This window comes from Petromyzon marinus, chromosome 22 (genome assembly GCF_048934315.1).
Source record: "Petromyzon marinus isolate PM22_M1 ecotype Great Lakes invasive population chromosome 22, UKy_Petmar_22M1.pri1.0, whole genome shotgun sequence".
In the NCBI taxonomy this organism is placed as follows: domain Eukaryota; kingdom Metazoa; phylum Chordata; class Hyperoartia; order Petromyzontiformes; family Petromyzontidae; genus Petromyzon; species Petromyzon marinus.
Window position 1 is genome coordinate 8,022,953 of NC_133688.1, and position 21,593 is coordinate 8,044,545.

Genomic DNA, 21,593 nt, shown 5'->3' on the forward strand with positions numbered 1-21,593 from the left:
TAGATTAAAGTTATACAGTCTAACTCTACTACAACAAACAGATATGGCTAAACCAAAACATTTTCGAAATCACCAAAATAAAGCTATAAAAACAATGTAAAAACACTTCCTTCACAGCAAAACTGAAGTAAATGCATTTTCATCAATAAAATGTCATCTCCGCCAAATCAGTTAAAATTAAGAAGCCCGAATCGGTTCTGCTTGCAGCTCATAGTGTACCGGGATTACAAGAGCAAGGGAAGTTGGGCACTCTGAGATGTGTGAATCCACATGAAGGTTAATGTTTACGTTAGTGGGGTTTTATTTGTATATGGTGGTGGTGTCATGCAAACTGTAGATCAAAACTCCGTTGAATTTGTGATGCGCGCAGTTTCACACGGGGGCATGGGAAACCGCGGGCGGGCGGGCGGGCAGGAAGGCGGCCAGAACCGGCGCCACCAATTTCCCAAGCTCTGTGGTCCTATGTTGGGATGTTTTTTTGCCATCTGCCATCAATGGGTCCACAATAGAGGGGTTTTTTTGGGTTAGATCACGTAGGTATAAATGTCGTTAAACTTGCTACCGCTTGACACAGCCATTTAGTAAGGTTCGTTACGCAAAAAAACATGCCAATTCGTTACTAGTTCAGCACACCGGTTGTGTGTGCTTGAGAGTAAATTTACAATTCGAGTACTGTGGCATTTCCCCGGTAATTACAACCAGCCTCATCAGTTTCGATTTAAAGCTTTCGTGACTGCAGGGATTCATCTTCTTGGTTCTTTCGGTAAAGTCACGTAGAAGGGAAACATTAAAATAATAATAAAAAACACATAGTAATAGTAATAGGTTTTACCCCTTTTAACTGGCACAAAAACTGACACCTTTATTCAAGGCATCATATTTGCAATAACCACAACACAAGCAGTCAAAATGCAAACAAAAGAGACAACTCTGATAATAATATGCACTGTCCTTGAATTTGATTGGTCCACACCCGAGATGGCTTTTCTTAGAGCCTAGTCTCCACTGGTGTTGGACCAGAAGACCAAGAAGACAGCCTCAAAGGTGACAGCCAGAGTTGTGGAGAAATCCTCCTGTTTCGGTCTTAAATAGAGGGATAAATGTGATGTCGTCACTGCCAATCAGGTGCGATGCCTCAAATTTCAAGTTAATTCGTTTAATTACCTGGGGATTCGAGGTGTCAGGATAGAGTTTTAATTTGCAAGACTGACCTGGGTCAACCAAGGTGCTATAAATGTCCAAATGATGGCCGACTTTGTTGAGCTATCATTTGTGGCCAGATCGCTTCTGAAAAACAAGTTGATACCTCAGTGGGCTTTATCTGGTAGGATGGGGATGGTTTAGTGTTGTATTTGTGTGTGTTTGGGTGATTTGTTTACCTTGTACTTTTCACTCCTATCGTGTTATTGTATTCTTTGTTGTTGTAACGTTCTTACCTGCCCCTAATGGACGTCTGGGAAAAGAGCTTTATAGCTCATCAGATTCTTCCAGTATAAAAGACATTGTGAACACAAGTACAATTGTGAAGTGAATAAAAATCGAAGCAAAAACAACCAAGTAACAATTGGAGCAAAAACAAGTGCTTTACAAAAGAAATCTAACTCATTCTGGAACATCATCATCATCCTCATGCAATGAATTATTTTTATTTTCTGGGTTTTTATGCCCATGTCTGTGCAGAGGGTGAATGTGATAGCAGTGAACGCTGACGGCACTTGGAAGTCTTCTTTGGCAAAGTTTGTATCGAGTTCGGAGAAGGAGGAAATATCTCGACTCACCAGGGCTCAGCCAGGAGATGTCGTGATCGTGGCTGCAGGAAACACACACTCTGTGGTACGTATTCGCCGTGTCTGGCACAATCCAGCTGTAGAATCAAAATGTTTGGCAACTGTAGGAAATGATCTCGTGCCACGCGACAAACCACCGTGCGCTGGACTGTTGCGATCTGCCTTTACCCGCACGTTTGGAATTTAAATCCAAGATTATAAAAGCCCTCGGCCGAGGTGGGGCGATGGCCAAGTGAGCCCGCGCTGCTGAGATTGTCGGTTTGAATTTGGGGAGCCATGCAACGTTAAAGTAGGTTCTCAGGTTTATTTAACGGGTGTCGGCCAAGGCCCCCCTCCCCCCCAAAAGAAAAGTGGTTGTGAAACCTTGCATACGAGATGTGGGGTGTTTTAGTTTAAATTAGACAGCTGTAGTGAGTGGACGTACTCAGTGCATTGAGACTGGTTTGCTCTTCGGTGAAGCTGCAGGGGCAGTGTTGAGCCAGGCGGCGGAGATGGTGGTCCCCAGCTCCCGCTCTCTCCGCTTGTGAGCAACTGACCGTGTGTCTCCTAGAGACCACAATCGCTGCTCAGCTTCATTTAGCCCTTACATTTCTCCATCACAATTTCATCGTTTTAACATTTATTGTAAATTCCTTGATGCTGACAGAATGCACGCATTTCTGTTGTATAATTCTTACGTGGGCTTGTGTTGCGTGTGCAAGGTAATTGTAAATGGTAGAGCAGATGAGCAGCGCAGGGGCTGTTAATAATTTGGCCGAATTGGTTGCATTATCCATCAAAGATCTTTTCTAACTTCTCAAAAATAAGTTAATACCTCATAGGGTTTTGCCTGGTAGTATGGGGATGCATACTCTTTGGTTCTTTCGGTAAAGTCACGTAGGTAGAAGTAAAGATAAATAAAACCAAAAATATATATCACAACGTTTCGATCGCAACACAAGCGGTCGTCCTCAGGCGGAAAAAATAATCCAGCAGTGCAACTGCTGAACCAGCGAGAGAGCTGTTACAACAAGTGCTTATTTATGTGGCGATGGGCAAGCAAGCGGGGTCTGAGCTGGAAAGGAATTCCATCCCTGGACGAAAGCACGTCAGTTGTGTTAATGGGGGAGATTCGGGAAAGTTTGGGGATGGTTTAGTGTTGTATTTGTTTGTGTTTCGGTGATTTGTTAACCTTTCTTGTACTTTGCACTACTCTCGTGTTTTTTTATTGTTTGTTGTAACGTTGTTACCCGCCCCCACTGGACATCTGTGAAATAGCTTTATAGCTCATCGGATTCTTCCAGAATAAATAAATATTCTGATAAATAGCACAAGATTTCGAATAATTCCTCAGTCATTGGGATTTGTGGAGCGGTCTAGTTCACTCGCGCACTTACTGAACAGCCGCTTATGATGTAGACATTCACATTTATCTGAGTCACAGTGGTTTTTCAAGAGGGCCATTTGAATGTTTGGCAGATTTCTTAATTGAGTATTTGCACGTGGTACAAAACCGATGCGTCTGTTCATCATATTTGAATATCAGTATTTACCAATATTTCAACAAATAAAGTATCAAGTATATTTTGTTTAACCGGGTGAGAACTCGAGTGGGCAGGATATAGTCTCAGTTTACAAGTGTGGCTCGTGTCGGTCACCAATGACAAAAGTAATACCATGACAACTAAGTATAGCCGTGAAGCAAAGAGGAATCGTAGCAAACACAACCAAATTATTTTCATGACGAATGTTCATTTCCCCGAGCCGCTTTATGTTCTCTTTGCCTAAACACCCAAGCCTGCTAGACTAATAATAGATGAACACGTAGTAGGCTTTCGCGACCAATATTATACATCATAAAAGTTTTTTTGTGTTCGATTGTGTAAATATAAATGTGTTGTTAAACACGCTTCCACCTGACACAGCCAATTAGTAAAGTTTGTCACTAAACGAAACATTCCAATTAGTAAGGGGTTTTTTTGTGTTAGATCGCGTAAATGGAAATGTGTCATTACACTCACCACTTCCCGACAGCCAATTGGTAAGGTTTGTCACGTAAACAAACGTTACTAATTGGCATGTTTTGTTTACGTGACAAACCTTACTAATTGGTTGGCTGTGTCGGGTGGTGCCGGATTTAACGACACATTAAACCTGCCACCACCTGACACAGTCATTCATGTTTATGCCCCTCGTTCTGGTCTCCGTCTCCCGGCAGTGTTTGGCGCTGGGACAGCTGCGGCTGAAATGTGCCAACGTCTTGGAAGCGAAGGGGCAGGTGCTGCGTAACCCCAAGGACTTGCGCTTCCTGTGGGTTGTGGATTTCCCTCTCTTCCTGCCACGAGAGGAAGATAGCAGCAGCGGCTCGCTGGAGTCTGCTCACCACCCGTTCACAGCTCCACACCCAGACGACGCAGACCTCATTTACGCCAGGCCTCAGGATGTACGTCCCAGCCTCTGCAAAGCACACCCACGTATTATTCAATGTATTTTTGTAAAATACCATTAACCCAGGAAAGCCTCACTGAGTCTCAAGACTCTTGCTTCAGGAGGCTTCTGCTGCCAAGTTTACACACTAGGGGGCGATGTTGCTACTGTGTACATTCCTAGCTGAATTACTTGCAGGTAACTTTTTAGTATTGAGATGTTTTTTCACCAATACCAGTCACAGTGTTTGTGTTTTTTTTAAGCTATGGGAAGAAACTGGAAAACTCCGTGTTTTGAAATTAATTCAGAACAGAGAGAAAGAGAGAATACACGCTCCACACAGAACAGGGGGAGAGAGAGAGAGAATACACGCTCCACACAGAGGGGCATTCGAGTCGGGAATCGAACCCAGGCCGTGCTTCTTGTGCGGCTTGAGTGTCATCACTACGCCGCCAGCCTGTTGCCCTAGATTATTTAATTATTCGACGCACGATTCAATGGTCGTATTACGAGCATAAGAATCGTGAATCAATGAATGAATCAAGCGTGATGAACGCATTGGCTGGGACGCAGCTCTGTCAGAACGGATGTCAACGGCGTCTGATAAATATTGCGTGTGCAGAGGGACTGCATGTTCAGTTCGACGACTATGACATCACCAGTGTCATAACACCGTAATTAGGATTCATCTGAGAAATTTCCCTCAACTCACCACAAAGTAACATGCAGGCATTACCTTCAGACTAATGGTACAAGTTCAACTTTATTTTGATACACCAGGATGCGTCTCATTTGCACGAGCAAGCTGGGGGTGTGGGTCTGCTACTGGTAGGAGGTGATGGTCGCTGCTGCCGTGTGTGCCATCACAATTGAGCAACTGGGTAATTGTGCAGTTTAATTATTTTTACTTGGAAAATTTGGACCCCAGACCCCGGCACTCGATGGGCTCCCCCCTTGCAAACAACGTGAGGGGATCTTTTAACGTCCGCTGAGAAGCAGGTGGCGGCGTAGTATTTGTACGGTGACTACTTCACGCCGCAGGAATAATCGGGGGCGTGGCTGGTGGGTTCTAAGCGTTGAACCTGTGCGACGAGTGGTGAATGCAGTGCTACCGCCGGACCACCACGTCGCCGCTCCGCCAAGCGGGAATGAGCGAGACAGGACATATGAGACAAATTACACGATATAGAACGCATCGATATTTATAATGGGCACGATTATTATGTGTTAAGCTCTACATTGATTCCTAGATTTTACCCTTTCTGGCAATAAGACAGGAGTTGTCGTAACATGTTTAAACACCAAATAGAAACATTTTGTCAGGCATCAAGTCTGCATTAACCACACATTTGTGGCAAAACATGCAAACAAATGTGAAAATATATGCATTGTCTTTGAAACTGATTGAGCTACACCATAGAGCCTTCGTTATCGCCTAGTGTCACCAGTGTTAGACCAGAGAACACCAAACGGTGAACAGTACAGAGACTGCAAGGTATCGGAGCATTTTTAGCTCGGGTTGAGCAGGGACCTTTTTGCCAGCATCATTCTTGATACTGGAAAAAAGGTCCCATCGATATATTGATTTCGTTGTGCGACTGATGGCATGGCTACGGTGCGATTTCTGCCATTGCAGGTGAGAGGTCAGCACTATGACCTGGTGCTGAACGGCAGCGAAATCGGCGGAGGCTCCATCCGCATCCACGACGCCGCTCTGCAGAAGCACGTCCTGCACGACGTGCTCAAGGTTGGACCCAGAATGGGAGTATCATGCAGGGCACGGCCGGGCCTTCATGTGCCCCCTTTTAACTGTTTGAAATGAGCAATTTTGGTACCTACTGCTGTTAGTATTCATCTAAGTACAGGAGTGGGCTTGCCACATTTATACACTTACTGAATGCTGCAGAAGTGCTTGCTTTATTTGTTACTTTATGCTTTGAGGATCTGGATCCGAAAAAGAGTTGTTGGCATTTGAGCCCAGGTATTTTGAGACTGGAAGTGTATTGGAAAGATGCGATTAAGCAATGCGGACGTCTGCAAGGTGAACGTGGTTGGCGAGTGCTGTCGATACGATTGCGCTGGGTCAGGCGCGTGCACGTGAAGGGAAAGGCTTATTCTTACGTCAACTGTTAGAGCGGTCTCCGCAAGTCGTAGGGGAAAACCTAAGATCGGATGGTGGGAGACTCAGGGCAGGTCAGGGAGGTCACGTGCCATCTTGCGCAGCAGCTGATGAATCTGGCGGAGCATGGAACGCGTCGGTGATGAGGTTCGGTGGTATCGATGGCAAACCGCCGCGTGCTTTTGTTTTCCGCTTCTGCCGTGGGAATCACTCCACCGCGGGCTACTCGCACGGCTCCGCCACCTGGAGGGCCCCGTGCTGCGTGAGCAGGGACGTACAGCGGCCTCTGATACGGATACAATGATCCGTGGCCCTGTGCACCATGGTGCAGTGAGAAATGCGGGGTCCGACGGCCGGGAGCTCTGATCAGGGGAACGACGTGCGGCGCGCTGCCGCGTGGTCCGGCACAAAAGGCATTCCGATAAAATGCTCTCACCGGTGCCGCTTGTTCCAGCGTCGCGGTGCGAGCACCCTCGCCTCGCGCGCTTCTCGTTCCTGCGAGCCGGCCTGGAGGCTTGCATCTCCTGACGGGGCTGTTCCATGCGCAGTGCGCGGGCTGGCACGCAGTGCGGCAGGGACTCAACTCAAAGCCAACGTCATCGCGGCACGCCCACTTTGTGTTTTGGCTCCAGATTCTGCCTGTGGGTGGGCCGTGCCGGATTCTATGGCTGTGTTTACCACACACTGCCATGGGTGTGAAGGCGTTTTTGACGTGAAGCGCATGCATTGTGATGACCGTTACCATTAAATGTAATTCCATTAATTACAATAATCTTATTTGCATATCCTCTGATGTCATTCATTCAAATTTAATGTCAAAATACGGTTTTCATACAAAAGCATAGGAAACCACAGACAAGGAAGGCAACCAGAACCCACGAACTATTTCCCATGCTCTCTGGTCCTATATTGGGAGTGTGAGCACGCCTGCTGTGGCTGTGTGAGTGTGACTGCTGTGAGTGTGTGAGTGTGACTGCTGTGGCTGTGTGAGCGTGACTGCTGTGTGAGTGTGACTGCTGTGGCTGTGTGAGTGTGACTGCTGTAGCTGTGTGAGTGTGACTGCTGTGGCTGTGTGAGCGTGACTGCTGTTGCTGTGTGAGTGTGACTGCTGTGGCTGTGTGAGCGTGACTGCTGTAGCTGTGTGAGTGTGACTGCTGTTGCTGTGTGAGCGTGACTGCTGTTGCTGTTTGAGTGTGACTTCTGTGGCTGTGTGAGCGTGACTGCTGTGGCTGTGTGAGCACGACTGCTGTGGCTGTGTGAGTGTAACTGCTGTGTGAGTGTGACTGCTGTGGCTGTGTGAGCGTGACTGCTGTGGCTGTGTGAGCGTGACTGCTGTGGCTGTGTGAGCGTGACTGCTGTAGCTGTGTGAGCGTGACTGCTGTGGCTGTGTGAGAGTAACTGCTGTGGCTGTGTGAGTGTGACTGCTGTGGCTGTGTGAGTGTGACTGCTGTAGCTGTGTGAGTGTGACTGCTGTGGCTGTGTGAGTGTGACTGCTGTAGCTGTGAGCACGACTGCTGTGGCTGTGTGAGCGTGACTGCTGTAGCTGTGTGAGTGTGACTGCTGTGGCTGTGTGAGTGTGACTGCTGTGGCTGTGTGAACACGACTGCTGTAGCTGTGTCAGTGTGACTGCTGTGGCTGTGTGAGCGTGACTGCTGTGGCTGTGTGAGTGTGACTGCTGTGGCTGTGTGAGCACGACTGCTGTAGCTGTGTGAGTGTGACTGCTGTAGCTGTGTGTGTGTGACTGCTGTGGCTGTGTGAGCACGACTGCTGTGGCTCTGTGAGCACGACTGCTGTGTCTGTGTGAGTGTGACTGCTGTGGCTGTGTGAGTGTGACTGCTGTAGCTGTGTGAGCACGACTGCTGTGGCTGTGTGAGTGTGACTGCTGTAGCTGTGTGAGTGTGACTGCTGTGGCTCTGTGAGTGTGACTGCTGTGGCTGTGTGAGCGTGACTGCTGTGGCTGTGTGAGCGTGACTGCTGTGGCTGTGTGAGTGTGACTGCTGTGGCTGTGTGAGTGTGACTGCTGTGGCTCTGTGAGTGTGACTGCTGTTGCTGTGTGAGTGTGACTGCTGTGGCTGTGTGAGTGTGACTGCTGTAGCTGTGTGAGTGTGACTGCTGTGGCTCTGTGAGTGTGACTGCTGTGGCTGTGTGAGCGTGACTGCTGTGGCTGTGTGAGCGTGACTGCTGTGGCTGTGTGAGTGTGACTGCTGTGGCTGTGTGAGTGTGACTGCTGTGGCTCTGTGAGTGTGACTGCTGTTGCTGTGTGAGCGTGACTGCTGTGGCTGTGTGAGTGTGACTGCTGTGGCTGTGTGAGTGTGACTGCTGTTGCTGTGTGAGTGTGACTGCTGTGGCTGTGTGAGTGTGACTGCTGTGGCTGTGTGAGTGTGACTGCTGTGGCTGTGTGAGTGTGACTGCTGTGGCTGTGTGAGTGTGACTGCTGTGGCTGTGTGAGTGTGACTGCTGTGGCTGTGTGAGTGTGACCGCTGTGGCTGTGTGAGCGTGACTGATGTGGCTGTGTGTGACCGCTGTGGCTGTGTGAGTGTGACTGCTGTGGCTGTGTGTGACTGCTGTAGCTGTGTGTGACTGCTGTGGCTGTGTGTGACTGCTGTAGCTGTGTGAGTGTGACTGCTGTTGCTGTGTGAGTGTGACTGCTGTGGCTGTGTGAGTGTAACTGCTGTGGCTGTGTGTGTGTGACTGCTGTGGCTGTGTGAGTGTGACCGCTGTGGCTGTGTGAGTGTGACTGCTGTGGCTGCGCCACTGTGTTGCCGTGTGGTCGAGCGCAGGAGGACGTGGAGCTGCTCGGGCACCTGCTGGAGGCGTTGGAGTCCGGAGCGCCGCCTCACGGCGGCATCGCCTTGGGTAAGCTCCGTGTGCCGGGACGACGCGGAACGTCGCGTTCGCTCGCATGCAGCCCCCCATCTGGCGTGCCGTATGATTGGAGGGGGGGTGAAGGGTGGGGATGGCGTCATGTACCTCCCTGCCCAACGCCGTCGTACATCCACCTTCGGCTGACGGCAGCCAAACAAATCAAGTCGTCGCATGAACCGAGGGACGACTGTACAACTATACAGAATGCTTGTTTTACCACGGAAAGTGTCACTGAGTCCCGAGAGGAATATTCAGAATACCTGCCAAGTTTTCGCACCAGGGGGGGGCGATGTTGCGACAGGTAATCCTAAATGAGTAACTCTCAGGTCGTTGTTCAGCATGGGGATGTTTGGCCAACGGCAGTTACATTGTTGTGGGGGTTTTAGTCGTGACAGGGAAACCGGAGAAACCCGTTGTGCAGAGCAGCATGTGCGGAGCAGACGTGCCCCGTCAGAGAGGTCGCAGCCATGTCCTGCTCTTGTGGGCATTGAGGAATCTCCTATTTACAGCTCCCGAGCCGTTGGTGGAAATTCCATATTCCAGTGGTGGGGGTCGAGTCTATCCATGAAGGCAAGCACCGCGGTAGTTATTTTATCTACCACGGAGCGATGATTGGCCGGATTCAATCCCCGACCAGGAATTGAACTCCGCAATCTTCCGATTGCGTGCCGCTCACTGTGGCGCTGAGCCATCTGTCCGGTCACGGCGCCGCTCGTTTGCTCGTCACAGCACAGTCTACCCGTTGTCTCTCCTCATAAGCGGAGAGCTGCTTGCCTGGTGACAGCAAACCCAAGGGTGACAATGATCCCAACGAATTGACAAGAGAGCGGAGGGAATGATAATGTACAGGTCTCCCAGAGTGTCGTGCGCGTGCTCCCAGGTCGCCCTTGCATTCGAGGCAAAGGTGTTTTGTGCATCTCAGTGAGTTTATTTAATCTCCTCGTATATAAAATATGCAGCGACAATTGCAAGAAGGGATTCCACAGTATGTGACCTTAGCTCTGGGCACCCCTGATTGGCCACCATGTGGTGCAGGAAGTGATCGCCTCAATTGGCAACCGTGAGGCGCGTGCACCAGAAGCGTGGTGCTGGCACGCGTCCATAAGCTGACCCGTCTGCAGGTGTAAATGTGTCGTGGTTGGAATAGCATCGTTAAGGAAGAATGGGTTCTGCATCCAAAACACCCTGCAATTACGGACCGAACCACTTGCATTCAGTATTGACACACATTGCACTTCTTTATTGGAGATTTGGAAGGTTAACGCACGTGCTTTAATCACAGCAATGTTTTTTTATGCAGTCCGCTCGGCCGCGCTTGCTTTGGTGCGTGCAATTTGTTTCCAACCGTGTTGAGTAACGACTACCCGTGTCTCCGTCCCAGGTCTCGATCGACTGGTGGCCACCGTCGTGGGATCTGCCAGCATTAGAGATGTCATCGCCTTTCCCAAATCCTTTCGCGGTCACGACCTTATGAGCGGTGCCCCAGATGTAATTTCCGCTGAGGAGCTGGCACAGTACCATATAAAGGTTAACTCTGAAAATGGAACCGGAGTCGGGCGGTGACCATCGCCGGTCTATAACGCTAAGGCCGCTGACAGGCCATGTGTGATAGCCACAAAAAGGGTACGGAGGAAAAAGTTTTCAAGATTAAGGTATGCAGGGCTGGGGAAATTAGTTGAGATGGCAAGCAAGTTGTGAGTGCGGTGAGGAATTTGCAGGTAAACCAGCGCGAGATGCACGCGGACACTCAAACAGTGGAGTTGATGATCCCCAAAGGGCGACGCAATTCAGATTGGCAACACTAGTGATGGAAATCAAACCAGCACTTGGCAGAACTCGACTCAGAACCGGAAATGCTATGGGAAGGATTTAAAATGGCTGCAATTAAGACAGTGGCACAGGTGTTAGGTCTACATCGGTGAAAAGGAAGGAATATTTCAAACAACACAGGGCATAGATTAGGATAATACATTTGAATAATTATTGGGCTGGCCACTAAGGAAGAACTAGAGAGGACTCGTGCCAATTTCCACCTGAAAATTCACGAAAGCAGAAATGGTTGACTTAGTGGCAAAACCATGACAACACATCTATAGCATGTTTTCTCCCTTGTTGCAGAGGTTTCGTGGTCCCAACCCGACAGGACGCCCTGGTGAATATGGCTGGTGTGTAAACAGTGGACCATTTAATAAATCTGATGTCATTCGAAGAGAGCAGGGCCACTGTGTACTGCCATCGTGGTTAAAATTAGCTAATTTATCCACAAATTACGAAATTGGAATTATGACAGCGCACAATCACTCTCAACTAGCACACTAATTTCAGTGGAGGGGGGGTGGCCAGTCCGGTAATGAGTTACCTGCCACACACGGGCAGCTGCCACTGGGGGTTCCCTTTCAAATGTTTGAGATGGAATGTGATGTCAGGCACTTCGCGTTGCTGGACCATGCCAGCAAGCGCCACATCAATGTAGAGGTGATCATTATTAGTATTTTTCTGTTTAGATGTGAGATTTAATTGGATGAGTTGTTTTTTTAAAGTACATTTTTGGTATGAGTTGAGGATGGCAGAGGCGCTGAACATGCTGAACAATGCTCCCATATTTATCCTCCGCCCTTAGCTTGGAACTTCTGATACACGGTTTCTAGATGGGTTTTGTGGTTTAAAATCGGGCAAATGTGGGCTATCTTTCACAGCTTAATTGCACTTTGTAAGGCCTTTTTAATAATAAATGTACATACTGTAACAAAATGGTTAACACGAGTTATGCATTTCTGTTCTTTTTCGGGAATATTTTGCCTTCATTGTGGTCGCGCAGAGAACCTTAAAAATACTCTCATGCGCACCAGACAAGCACCTTCTCAATTTCAAATGCGGGCTAACAGAACGGCCTTGCATTGCTTCCAAAAAGTCTGCCTTTGGTTTGAGTAATATATTCATCACAACTGGCAGGAAGTTGCACAATCCTGGCTCTCTCAACTAAGGAGGCACACGTGCCCCCGGCGCTCTGGAGAAAGCGTCTGGGGACTTGAGATGATTACCATTCAAGAGGATCTCAAGAGTCCGTGGTGCTACATAAGGACTTGAGGTGGAGTCGGGTGGTGGCACAATGGTTTGCGCATGCACTACGAACCCCGGCAACCAGAGTTCAATTATTTATCAAGGCCGGTTACTGCACCCCTTCGCTTCAACCCAACACAACCGGCACGGCGTGGAGAGGCCTTCATCCAGCAGTGGGTTGAAAAAAGGGCTGTAAATTAAAAACTGAACATAGGGCCCGAGGTGATGTTTGAGGTTGAGGGTTCAGCAAGTCATTTAGGACTGCGTGTGTGAGAGCGAGAAAATTTGACTCGAGCCATTGGAAGGCAGTGCAGGTTGCTGGGAGCTGGCATTGCCAGTTCTCGTGGTGAAGAGCTCTGCAGATCACCGCTGCATCTTGCACATCAGAAGTGCAGAGACGTCCCCAACTGCAGAGAGTTAAAACCTGTAAATGACAAGAAAACCGATGGCAACAAGCACGGAGTGCTGCCAAGAACATTTAACAACAGAGGTGTGCAGCACATTGCATTACAAACGCAATCGGCCTTATTAACATGTAAGCTTTCACGACCAATATCCATAAGAGGTTTTTTGGTTCGGTCGCGTAGATATAAATGTTTCGTTAAACAACTCTGGCTCTCGCCTGATGATGCTAGTTGTAATTACTGTCGAAATGTCACGGTACTCAAATTGTAAATGTAGTGGGTTTACTCTCCAACACCGGTGTGCTGAACTAGCAACAAATTGCCACGTTTTGTTTACGTGACAAACCTTACTTTAATGACAAATGTATGTTTACTTGATCTAACCCAAAAAAACCTTATGGCTATCGGCCTTATCCATACAACCAGCTCAACAGAAAATGCGTGGCCATTTTGTAGCGAAGACCACTGACTCAAAGAGTTGAAACGAAACTTTGTATTTTACCAGGTAAGGCCCACTGAGCTATATAGCTCTCTTTCAGAAGTGACCTGGCTATAAATGATAGCTCAACGAGGTGGCTTATGTGGAAATGTATTGCAGCCAAATACTCAAAAATCCACGTGACCACGGGGAGAACATGCAAACTCCAAACACGTCAGGGTCGGGAATGAGCCCACGGCCCCCTGTATTCCAGGTGAGGTAGTTAACATTTGGGCAACTGTTGGGATCGCCACGTTCCCTGTTTGCCACATTTTCTCGACTTTTTGAGTTGGTGTACACAACATGCTTGTGGTCTGGATAAGGCTGAGGAGCTTTTGAACGTGGAATACACATGTTTGTGTTACTACATTTATGCAGTTCTATCGTTATGTACGGCGATATGTTCAGGAGCTAAATTCCTATGTCTAGATGTTCTATCCACGAGAGGGCTTCGGGAGAGAGTTCGTGTAGATTTGATATTCCTCCATTCATGGAGCGGAGATTAACAGCGGCCGACTATACGGTCCATAGATTTGGTCGCACGGCCACAATCGCACGTGCTCGGCTCGTCTTTCATTTTCCATTTATGGAGAGACGCGCAAAGCCAGAAGGTGTGATGAGTCTTGAACTGTTTATGCCGAATGTCTGCGTTCTACTCTGTCTGCCAGCGTTATTCCGAGTTCACTTCAACCGCTTTTGGTGTGACCAGGGGATGTGTGCCGCTTCCAAACATCGATGGGGCATACTACTCCGTGACAGCCTGCTATGAATGCGGGGAGCAGGAGACCAATGGTACACATCGTCTCTGACTGTTAGGTCCGCCGGGGCTGAAGTAGTAACTAATTGGCACGTTTTTTGTCCATGTGACAGCTTACTGGTGGGTTAACGACACATTTATATTTACGTGATCTAACCCAAAATAACTTTTATCATGAATATTGGTCGCGAAAGCCTAAACACTATAACACTATGCACCGTGCGTGTTCATAGTGGACGTTAGCAGATTAATTTTTTTTTAAATGACACTCCAGATCAATAATTTGAGAACGAAAAAAACCCAGAGCAACCGCCCACAACTAGGAAACCACTGCAGACTGAAACACGGCAGCACCTTCCTTCGTGGTAAAAACGTGAAGATCGAAAGTTCTCATGATTCGCAATCGGAAGGGTGCTAGTTCAAATCCAAGTCGGTGGTCAACTCAGACCATGCATCATCCTGCCGGGGTCGGTAAAATGAACACCACTGTGTAGAACCCAACAGTGGTTGTTTTATGGAAAGAATCGCCCCCCTCCCCCCATAAGAATGTGGAATTTCTGACCAAACATCCCAAATATGAAAAATGGTTCGCAAATGAGTCGATTGGGATCACATAGCAGCACCAACATCGCCCTCTACCGCGAACACTTGGTAGTAGCTTGAAGTTGAGTCCTGAGACTGCGAGTGGAATCAAATACACCGCAGTAGTAGTACTACGTGAAGAGAAGCCGTTAAATCACCTCGTGGCAGAATGAGAGCTAAAGAGAACAAAACTAAATAATGATGGGAAAAAAACATCGCCATCAATCCCATCATCACCGCCATCAATCCCATCATGATCGCCATCAATCCCACTATCATCTTCAATCCCACCATCATCATCTTCAATCCCACTATCATCTTCAATCCCACCAGCATCATCCTCAATCCCACCATCATCATCTTCAATCCCACCATCATCCTCAATTCCACCATTATCATCCTCAATCCCACCATCATCATCCTCAATCCCACCATCATCATCATCTTCAATCCTACCATCATCATCCTCAATCCCACCATTATCATCCTCAAACCCACTATCATCTTCAATCCCACCATCATCCTCAATTTCACCATCATCCTCAATCCCACCATCATCTTCAATCCCACCATCATCATCAATTCCACCATTACCATTCTCAATCCCACCATCATCATCTTCAATCCCACCATCATCTTCAATCCCACCATCATCTTCAATCTCACCATCATCCTCAATCCCACCATCATCATCCTCAATTCCACCATTATCATCCTCAATTCCACCATCATCATCCTCAATCCCACCATCATCTTCAATCCCACCATCATCATCCTCAATCCCACCATCATCATCCTCAAGTCCACCATTATCATCCTCAATCCCACCATCATCATCTTCAATCCCACCATCATCATCTTCAATCTCACCATCATCCTCAATCCCACCATCATCATCTTCAATCCCACCACCATCATCTTCAATCCCACCATCATCATCCTCAAGTCCACCATTATCATCCTCAATCCCACCATCATCATCTTCAATCCCACCATCATCTTCAATCCCACCATCATCATCCTCAATCCCACCATTATCCTCAATCCCACCATTATCATCCTCAATCCCACCATCATCATCTTCAATCCCACCATCATCATCTTCAATCCCACCATCATCATCTTCAATCCCACTATCATCATCCTCAATCCCACCATCATCATCCTCAATCCCACCATCATCATCTTCAATCCCACCATCATCCTCAATTCCACCATTATCATCCTCAATCCCACCATCATGTTCAATCCCACCATCATCTTCAATCCCACCATTATCATCCTCAATCCCACCATCATCATCAATCCCACCATCATCATCCTCAATCCCACCATTATCATCCTCAATCCCACCATCATCATCTTCAATCCCACCATCATCTTCAATCCCACCATCATCATCTTCAATCCCACCATCATCATCCTCAATTCCACCATCATCATCCTCAATTTTACCATCATCATCCTCAATCCCACAATCATCATCTTCAATCCCACCATCATCATCCTCAATTCCACCATTATCATCCTCAATCCCACCATCATCATCTTCAATCCCACCATCATCATCCTCAATCCCACCTTATCTTCAATCCCACCATCATCATCCTCAATCCCACCATCATCATCCTCAATCCCACCATCATCTTCAATCCCACCATCATCATCCTCAAGTCCACCATTATCATCCTCAATCCCACCATCATCATCTTCAATCCCACCATCATCTTCAATCCCACCATCATCATCCTCAATCCCACCTTATCTTCAATCCCACCATCATCATCCTCAATCCCACCATCATCATCTTCAATCCCACCATCATCATCTTCAATCCCACCATCATCATCCTCAATCCCACCATCATCATCCTCAATCCCACCATCATCTTCAATCCCACCATCATCCTCAATTCCACCATTATCATCCTCAATCCCACCATCATCATGTTCAATCCCACCATCATCTTCAATGCCACGATTATCATCCTCAATCCCACCATCATCATCAATCCCACCATCATCATCTTCAATCCTACCATCATCATCCTAAATTCCACCATCATCATCCTCAATCCCACCATCATCATCTTCAATCCCACCATCATCATCCTCTATCCCACCATCATCATCCTAAATTCCACCATCATCATCCTCAATCCCACCATCATCATTTTCAATCCCACCATCATCATCTTCAATCCCACCATCATCATCTTCAATTCCACCATTATCATCCTCAATCCCACCATCATCATCTTCAATCCCACCATCATCATCCTCAATCCCACCTTATTTTCAATCCCACCATCATCATCTTCAATCCTACCATCATCATCCTAAATTCCACCATCATCATCCTCAATCCCACCATCATCATCTTCAATCCCACCATCATCATCCTCTATCCCACCATCATCATCCTAAATTCCACCATCATCATCCTCAATCCCACCATCATCATTTTCAATCCCACCATCATCATCTTCAATCCCACCATCATCATCTTCAATCCCACCATCATCATCCTCAATTCCACCATTATCATGCTAAATTCCACCATCATCATCCTCAATTCCACCATCATCATCCTCAATTCCACCATTATCATCCTCAATTCCACCATCATCATCCTCAATCCCACCATCATCATCTTCAATCCCACCATCATCATCTTCAATCTCACCATCATCATCTTCAATCCCACCATCATCATCCTCAATCCCACCATCATCATCTTCAATCCCACCATCATCATCCTCAATTCCACCATTATCATCCTCAATCCCACCATTATCATCCTCAATCCCACCATCATCATCTTCAATCCCATCATCTTCAATCCCACCATCATCATCTTCAATCCCACCATCATCATCCTCAATTCCACCATCATCATCCTCAATTTTACCATCATCATCCTCAATCCCACAATCATCATCTTCAATCCCACCATCATCATCCTCAATTCCACCATTATCATCCTCAATCCCACCATCATCATCTTCAATCCCACCATCATCATCCTCAATCCCACCTTATCTTCAATCCCACCATCATCATCCTCAATTCCACCATTATCATCCTCAATCCCACCATCATCATCCTCAATTCCATCATCATCATCCTCAATCCCACCATCATCATCTTCAATCCCACCATCATCATCTTCAATCCCACCATCATCATCTTCAATCCCACCATCATCATCCTCAATCCCACCATCATCATCTTCAATCCCACCATCATCTTCAATCCCACCATCATCATCCTCAATCCCACCATTATCCTCAATCCCACCATTATCATCCTCAATCCCACCATCATCATCTTCAATCCCACCATCATCATCTTCAATCCCACCATCATCATCTTCAATCCCACTATCATCATCCTCAATCCCACCATCATCATCCTCAATCCCACCATCATCATCTTCAATCCCACCATCATCCTCAATTCCACCATTATCATCCTCAATCCCACCATCATGTTCAATCCCACCATCATCTTCAATCCCACCATTATCATCCTCAATCCCACCATCATCATCAATCCCACCATCATCATCCTCAATCCCACCATTATCATCCTCAATCCCACCATCATCATCTTCAATCCCACCATCATCTTCAATCCCACCATCATCATCTTCAATCCCACCATCATCATCCTCAATTCCACCATCATCATCCTCAATTTTACCATCATCATCCTCAATCCCACAATCATCATCTTCAATCCCACCATCATCATCCTCAATTCCACCATTATCATCCTCAATCCCACCATCATCATCTTCAATCCCACCATCATCATCCTCAATCCCACCTTATCTTCAATCCCACCATCATCATCCTCAATCCCACCATCATCATCCTCAATCCCACCATCATCATCCTCAATCCCACCATCATCTTCAATCCCACCATCATCATCCTCAAGTCCACCATTATCATCCTCAATCCCACCATCATCATCTTCAATCCCACCATCATCTTCAATCCCACCATCATCATCCTCAATCCCACCTTATCTTCAATCCCACCATCATCATCCTCAATCCCACCATCATCATCTTCAATCCCACCATCATCTTCAATCCCACCATCATCATCCTCAATCCCACCATCATCATCCTCAATCCCACCATCATCTTCAATCCCACCATCATCCTCAATTCCACCATTATCATCCTCAATCCCACCATCATCATGTTCAATCCCACCATCATCTTCAATGCCACGATTATCATCCTCAATCCCACCATCATCATCAATCCCACCATCATCATCTTCAATCCTACCATCATCATCCTAAATTCCACCATCATCATCCTCAATCCCACCATCATCATCTTCAATCCCACCATCATCATCCTCTATCCCACCATCATCATCCTAAATTCCACCATCATCATCCTCAATCCCACCATCATCATTTTCAATCCCACCATCATCATCTTCAATCCCACCATCATCATCTTCAATTCCACCATTATCATCCTCAATCCCACCATCATCATCTTCAATCCCACCATCATCATCCTCAATCCCACCTTATTTTCAATCCCACCATCATCATCTTCAATCCTACCATCATCATCCTAAATTCCACCATCATCATCCTCAATCCCACCATCATCATCTTCAATCCCACCATCATCATCCTCTATCCCACCATCATCATCCTAAATTCCACCATCATCATCCTCAATCCCACCATCATCATTTTCAATCCCACCATCATCATCTTCAATCCCACCATCATCATCTTCAATCCCACCATCATCATCCTCAATTCCACCATTATCATGCTAAATTCCACCATCATCATCCTCAATTCCACCATCATCATCCTCAATTCCACCATTATCATCCTCAATTCCACCATCATCATCCTCAATCCCACCATCATCATCTTCAATCCCACCATCATCATCTTCAATCTCACCATCATCATCTTCAATCCCACCATCATCATCCTCAATCCCACCATCATCATCTTCAATCCCACCATCATCATCCTCAATTCCACCATTATCATCCTCAATCCCACCATTATCATCCTCAATCCCACCATCATCATCTTCAATCCCATCATCTTCAATCCCACCATCATCATCTTCAATCCCACCATCATCATCCTCAATTCCACCATCATCATCCTCAATTTTACCATCATCATCCTCAATCCCACAATCATCATCTTCAATCCCACCATCATCATCCTCAATTCCACCATTATCATCCTCAATCCCACCATCATCATCTTCAATCCCACCATCATCATCCTCAATCCCACTTTATCTTCAATCCCACCATCATCATCCTCAATTCCACCATTATCATCCTCAATCCCACCATCATCATCCTCAATTCCATCATCATCATCCTCAATCCCACCATCATCATCTTCAATCCCACCATCATCATCTTCAATCCCACCATCATCATCTTCAATCCCACCATCATCATCCTCAATCCCACCATCATCATCTTCAATCCCACCATCATCATCCTCAATTCCACCATTATCATCCTCAATCCCACCATCATCATCCTCAATCCCACCATCATCATCTTCAATCCCACCATCATCATCTTCAATCCCACCATCATCATCCTCAATTTTACCATCATCATCTTCAATCCCACCATCATCATCCTCAATCCCACCTTATCTTCAATCCCACCATCATCATCCTCAATCCCACCATCATCATCCTAAATTCCACCATCATCATCCTCAATTCCACCATCATCATCTTCAATCCCACCATCATCATTTTCAATCCCACCATCATCATCCTCAATCCCACCATCATCATCCTCAATCCCACCATCATCATCTTCAATCCCACCATCATCATCTTCAATCCCACCATCATCATCCTCAATCCCACCATCATCATCTTCAATCCCACCATCATCATCTTCAATCCCACCATCATCATCTTCAATCCCACCATCATCATCTTCAATCCCACCATCATCATCCTCAATTCCACCATCATCATCCTCAATCCCACCATCATCATCCTCAATCCCACCATCATCATCGCCCCGTGCGGGAAGGTGGAAGGGCGCCCGCCACGGGCTGCTGGGCACGGAGCGCTCGTGGGATGACGTCACAGCTGCTCGGAGCACGAGCTGAAAAGTGACGTCACCGTGCCGCGCTCTGTGCTGCGGTGACGTCATTGGTCCGCTGTTTCCTCTCCCCCCGTGCCCTATGCCCTCGGTGACGTCATTGCCCGGCTGTTTCCTCTCTACGCTCTGTACTGCGTTGATGTCACCGCGGCACGGAGCTCGCGCCAGGCGTTGACGTCACCGCGATGTCGGCGCGCAGGAGAAGCCGCGGGACCCCGCGCAGTGCAAAGACGCTGGAGGAGACGGAGGCGACGTGCGGGGGCCAGGAGGAGGAGGCGGCGGAGGGAGGGCCGGGGGCGAAGGAGAGCGGCGCTGCGGCGCAGTGCGGGAGACTCACGGTGGCGGAGTGGCAGCAACGCGGAGACCACGGTGTGCCTCCTCCCTACCACGTGTGCCTCCTCCCTACCACGTGTGCCTCCTCCCTACCACGTGTGCCTCCTCCCTACCACGTGTGCCTCCTCCCTACCACGTGTGCCTCCTCTCTACCACGTGTGCCTCCTCCCTACCACGTGTGCCTCCTCCCTACCACGTGTGCCTCCTCCCTACCACGTGTGCCTCCTCCCTACCACGTGTGCCTCCTCCCTACCACGTGTGCCTCCTCCCTACCACGTGTGCCTCCTCCTTACCACGTGTGCCTCCTCTCTACCACGTGTGCCTCCTCCCTACCACGTGTGCCTCCTCCCTACCACGTGTGCCTCCTCCCTACCACGTGTGCCTCCTCCCTACCACGTGTGCCTCCTCCTTACCACGTGTGCCTCCTCTCTACCACGTGTGCCTCCTCCCTACCACGTGTGCCTCCTCCCTACCACGTGTGCCTCCTCCTTACCACGTGTGCCTCCTCCTTACCACGTGTGCCTCCTCTCTACCACGTGTGCCTCCTCTCTACCACGTGTGCCTCCCCGTGTCTACTCCCCTCCCCGTGTCTCCTCCCCTCCCCGTGTCTACTCCCCATGTCTCCTCTCCTCCCCGTGTCTCCTCCTCTCCTCC

General features: G+C 47.8%; 2 protein-coding genes and 1 long non-coding RNA gene across 4 annotated transcripts in view; 2 read left to right on the plus strand and 1 right to left on the minus strand.

The window, feature by feature from the left end:
* The window catches only part of DARS2 (aspartyl-tRNA synthetase 2, mitochondrial), a 26,216-nt gene extending 14,281 nt beyond the window's left edge, over positions 1 to 11,935 (plus strand). For both annotated transcript variants that reach the window (XM_032959128.2, XM_076068683.1), the window contains 5 exons: positions 1,681 to 1,833; positions 3,985 to 4,209; positions 5,830 to 5,940; positions 9,093 to 9,168; positions 10,559 to 11,935. In XM_032959128.2, coding sequence (XP_032815019.1) covers positions 1,681 to 1,833; positions 3,985 to 4,209; positions 5,830 to 5,940; positions 9,093 to 9,168; positions 10,559 to 10,740 — 747 coding nt within the window. In that variant the 3' untranslated portion in view covers positions 10,741 to 11,935. The remainder of the gene's footprint in view (positions 1 to 1,680; positions 1,834 to 3,984; positions 4,210 to 5,829; positions 5,941 to 9,092; positions 9,169 to 10,558) is intronic.
* Positions 10,390 to 20,601, minus strand: LOC142925627 (uncharacterized). Its single transcript, XR_012942568.1, has 2 exons — positions 20,510 to 20,601; positions 10,390 to 12,661 (listed from the first exon to the last, which is right to left on the minus strand). It is a non-coding gene; the product is annotated as an uncharacterized LOC142925627 (long non-coding RNA).
* Positions 20,602 to 20,791: 190 nt separating this feature from the next.
* AFG2A (AAA ATPase AFG2A) overlaps positions 20,792 to 21,593 on the plus strand; it is a 32,593-nt gene continuing 31,791 nt past the window's right edge. The window contains exon 1 of the mRNA XM_076068682.1: positions 20,792 to 20,975. Within this exon, the coding sequence (XP_075924797.1) occupies positions 20,792 to 20,975 (184 nt within the window). The remainder of the gene's footprint in view (positions 20,976 to 21,593) is intronic.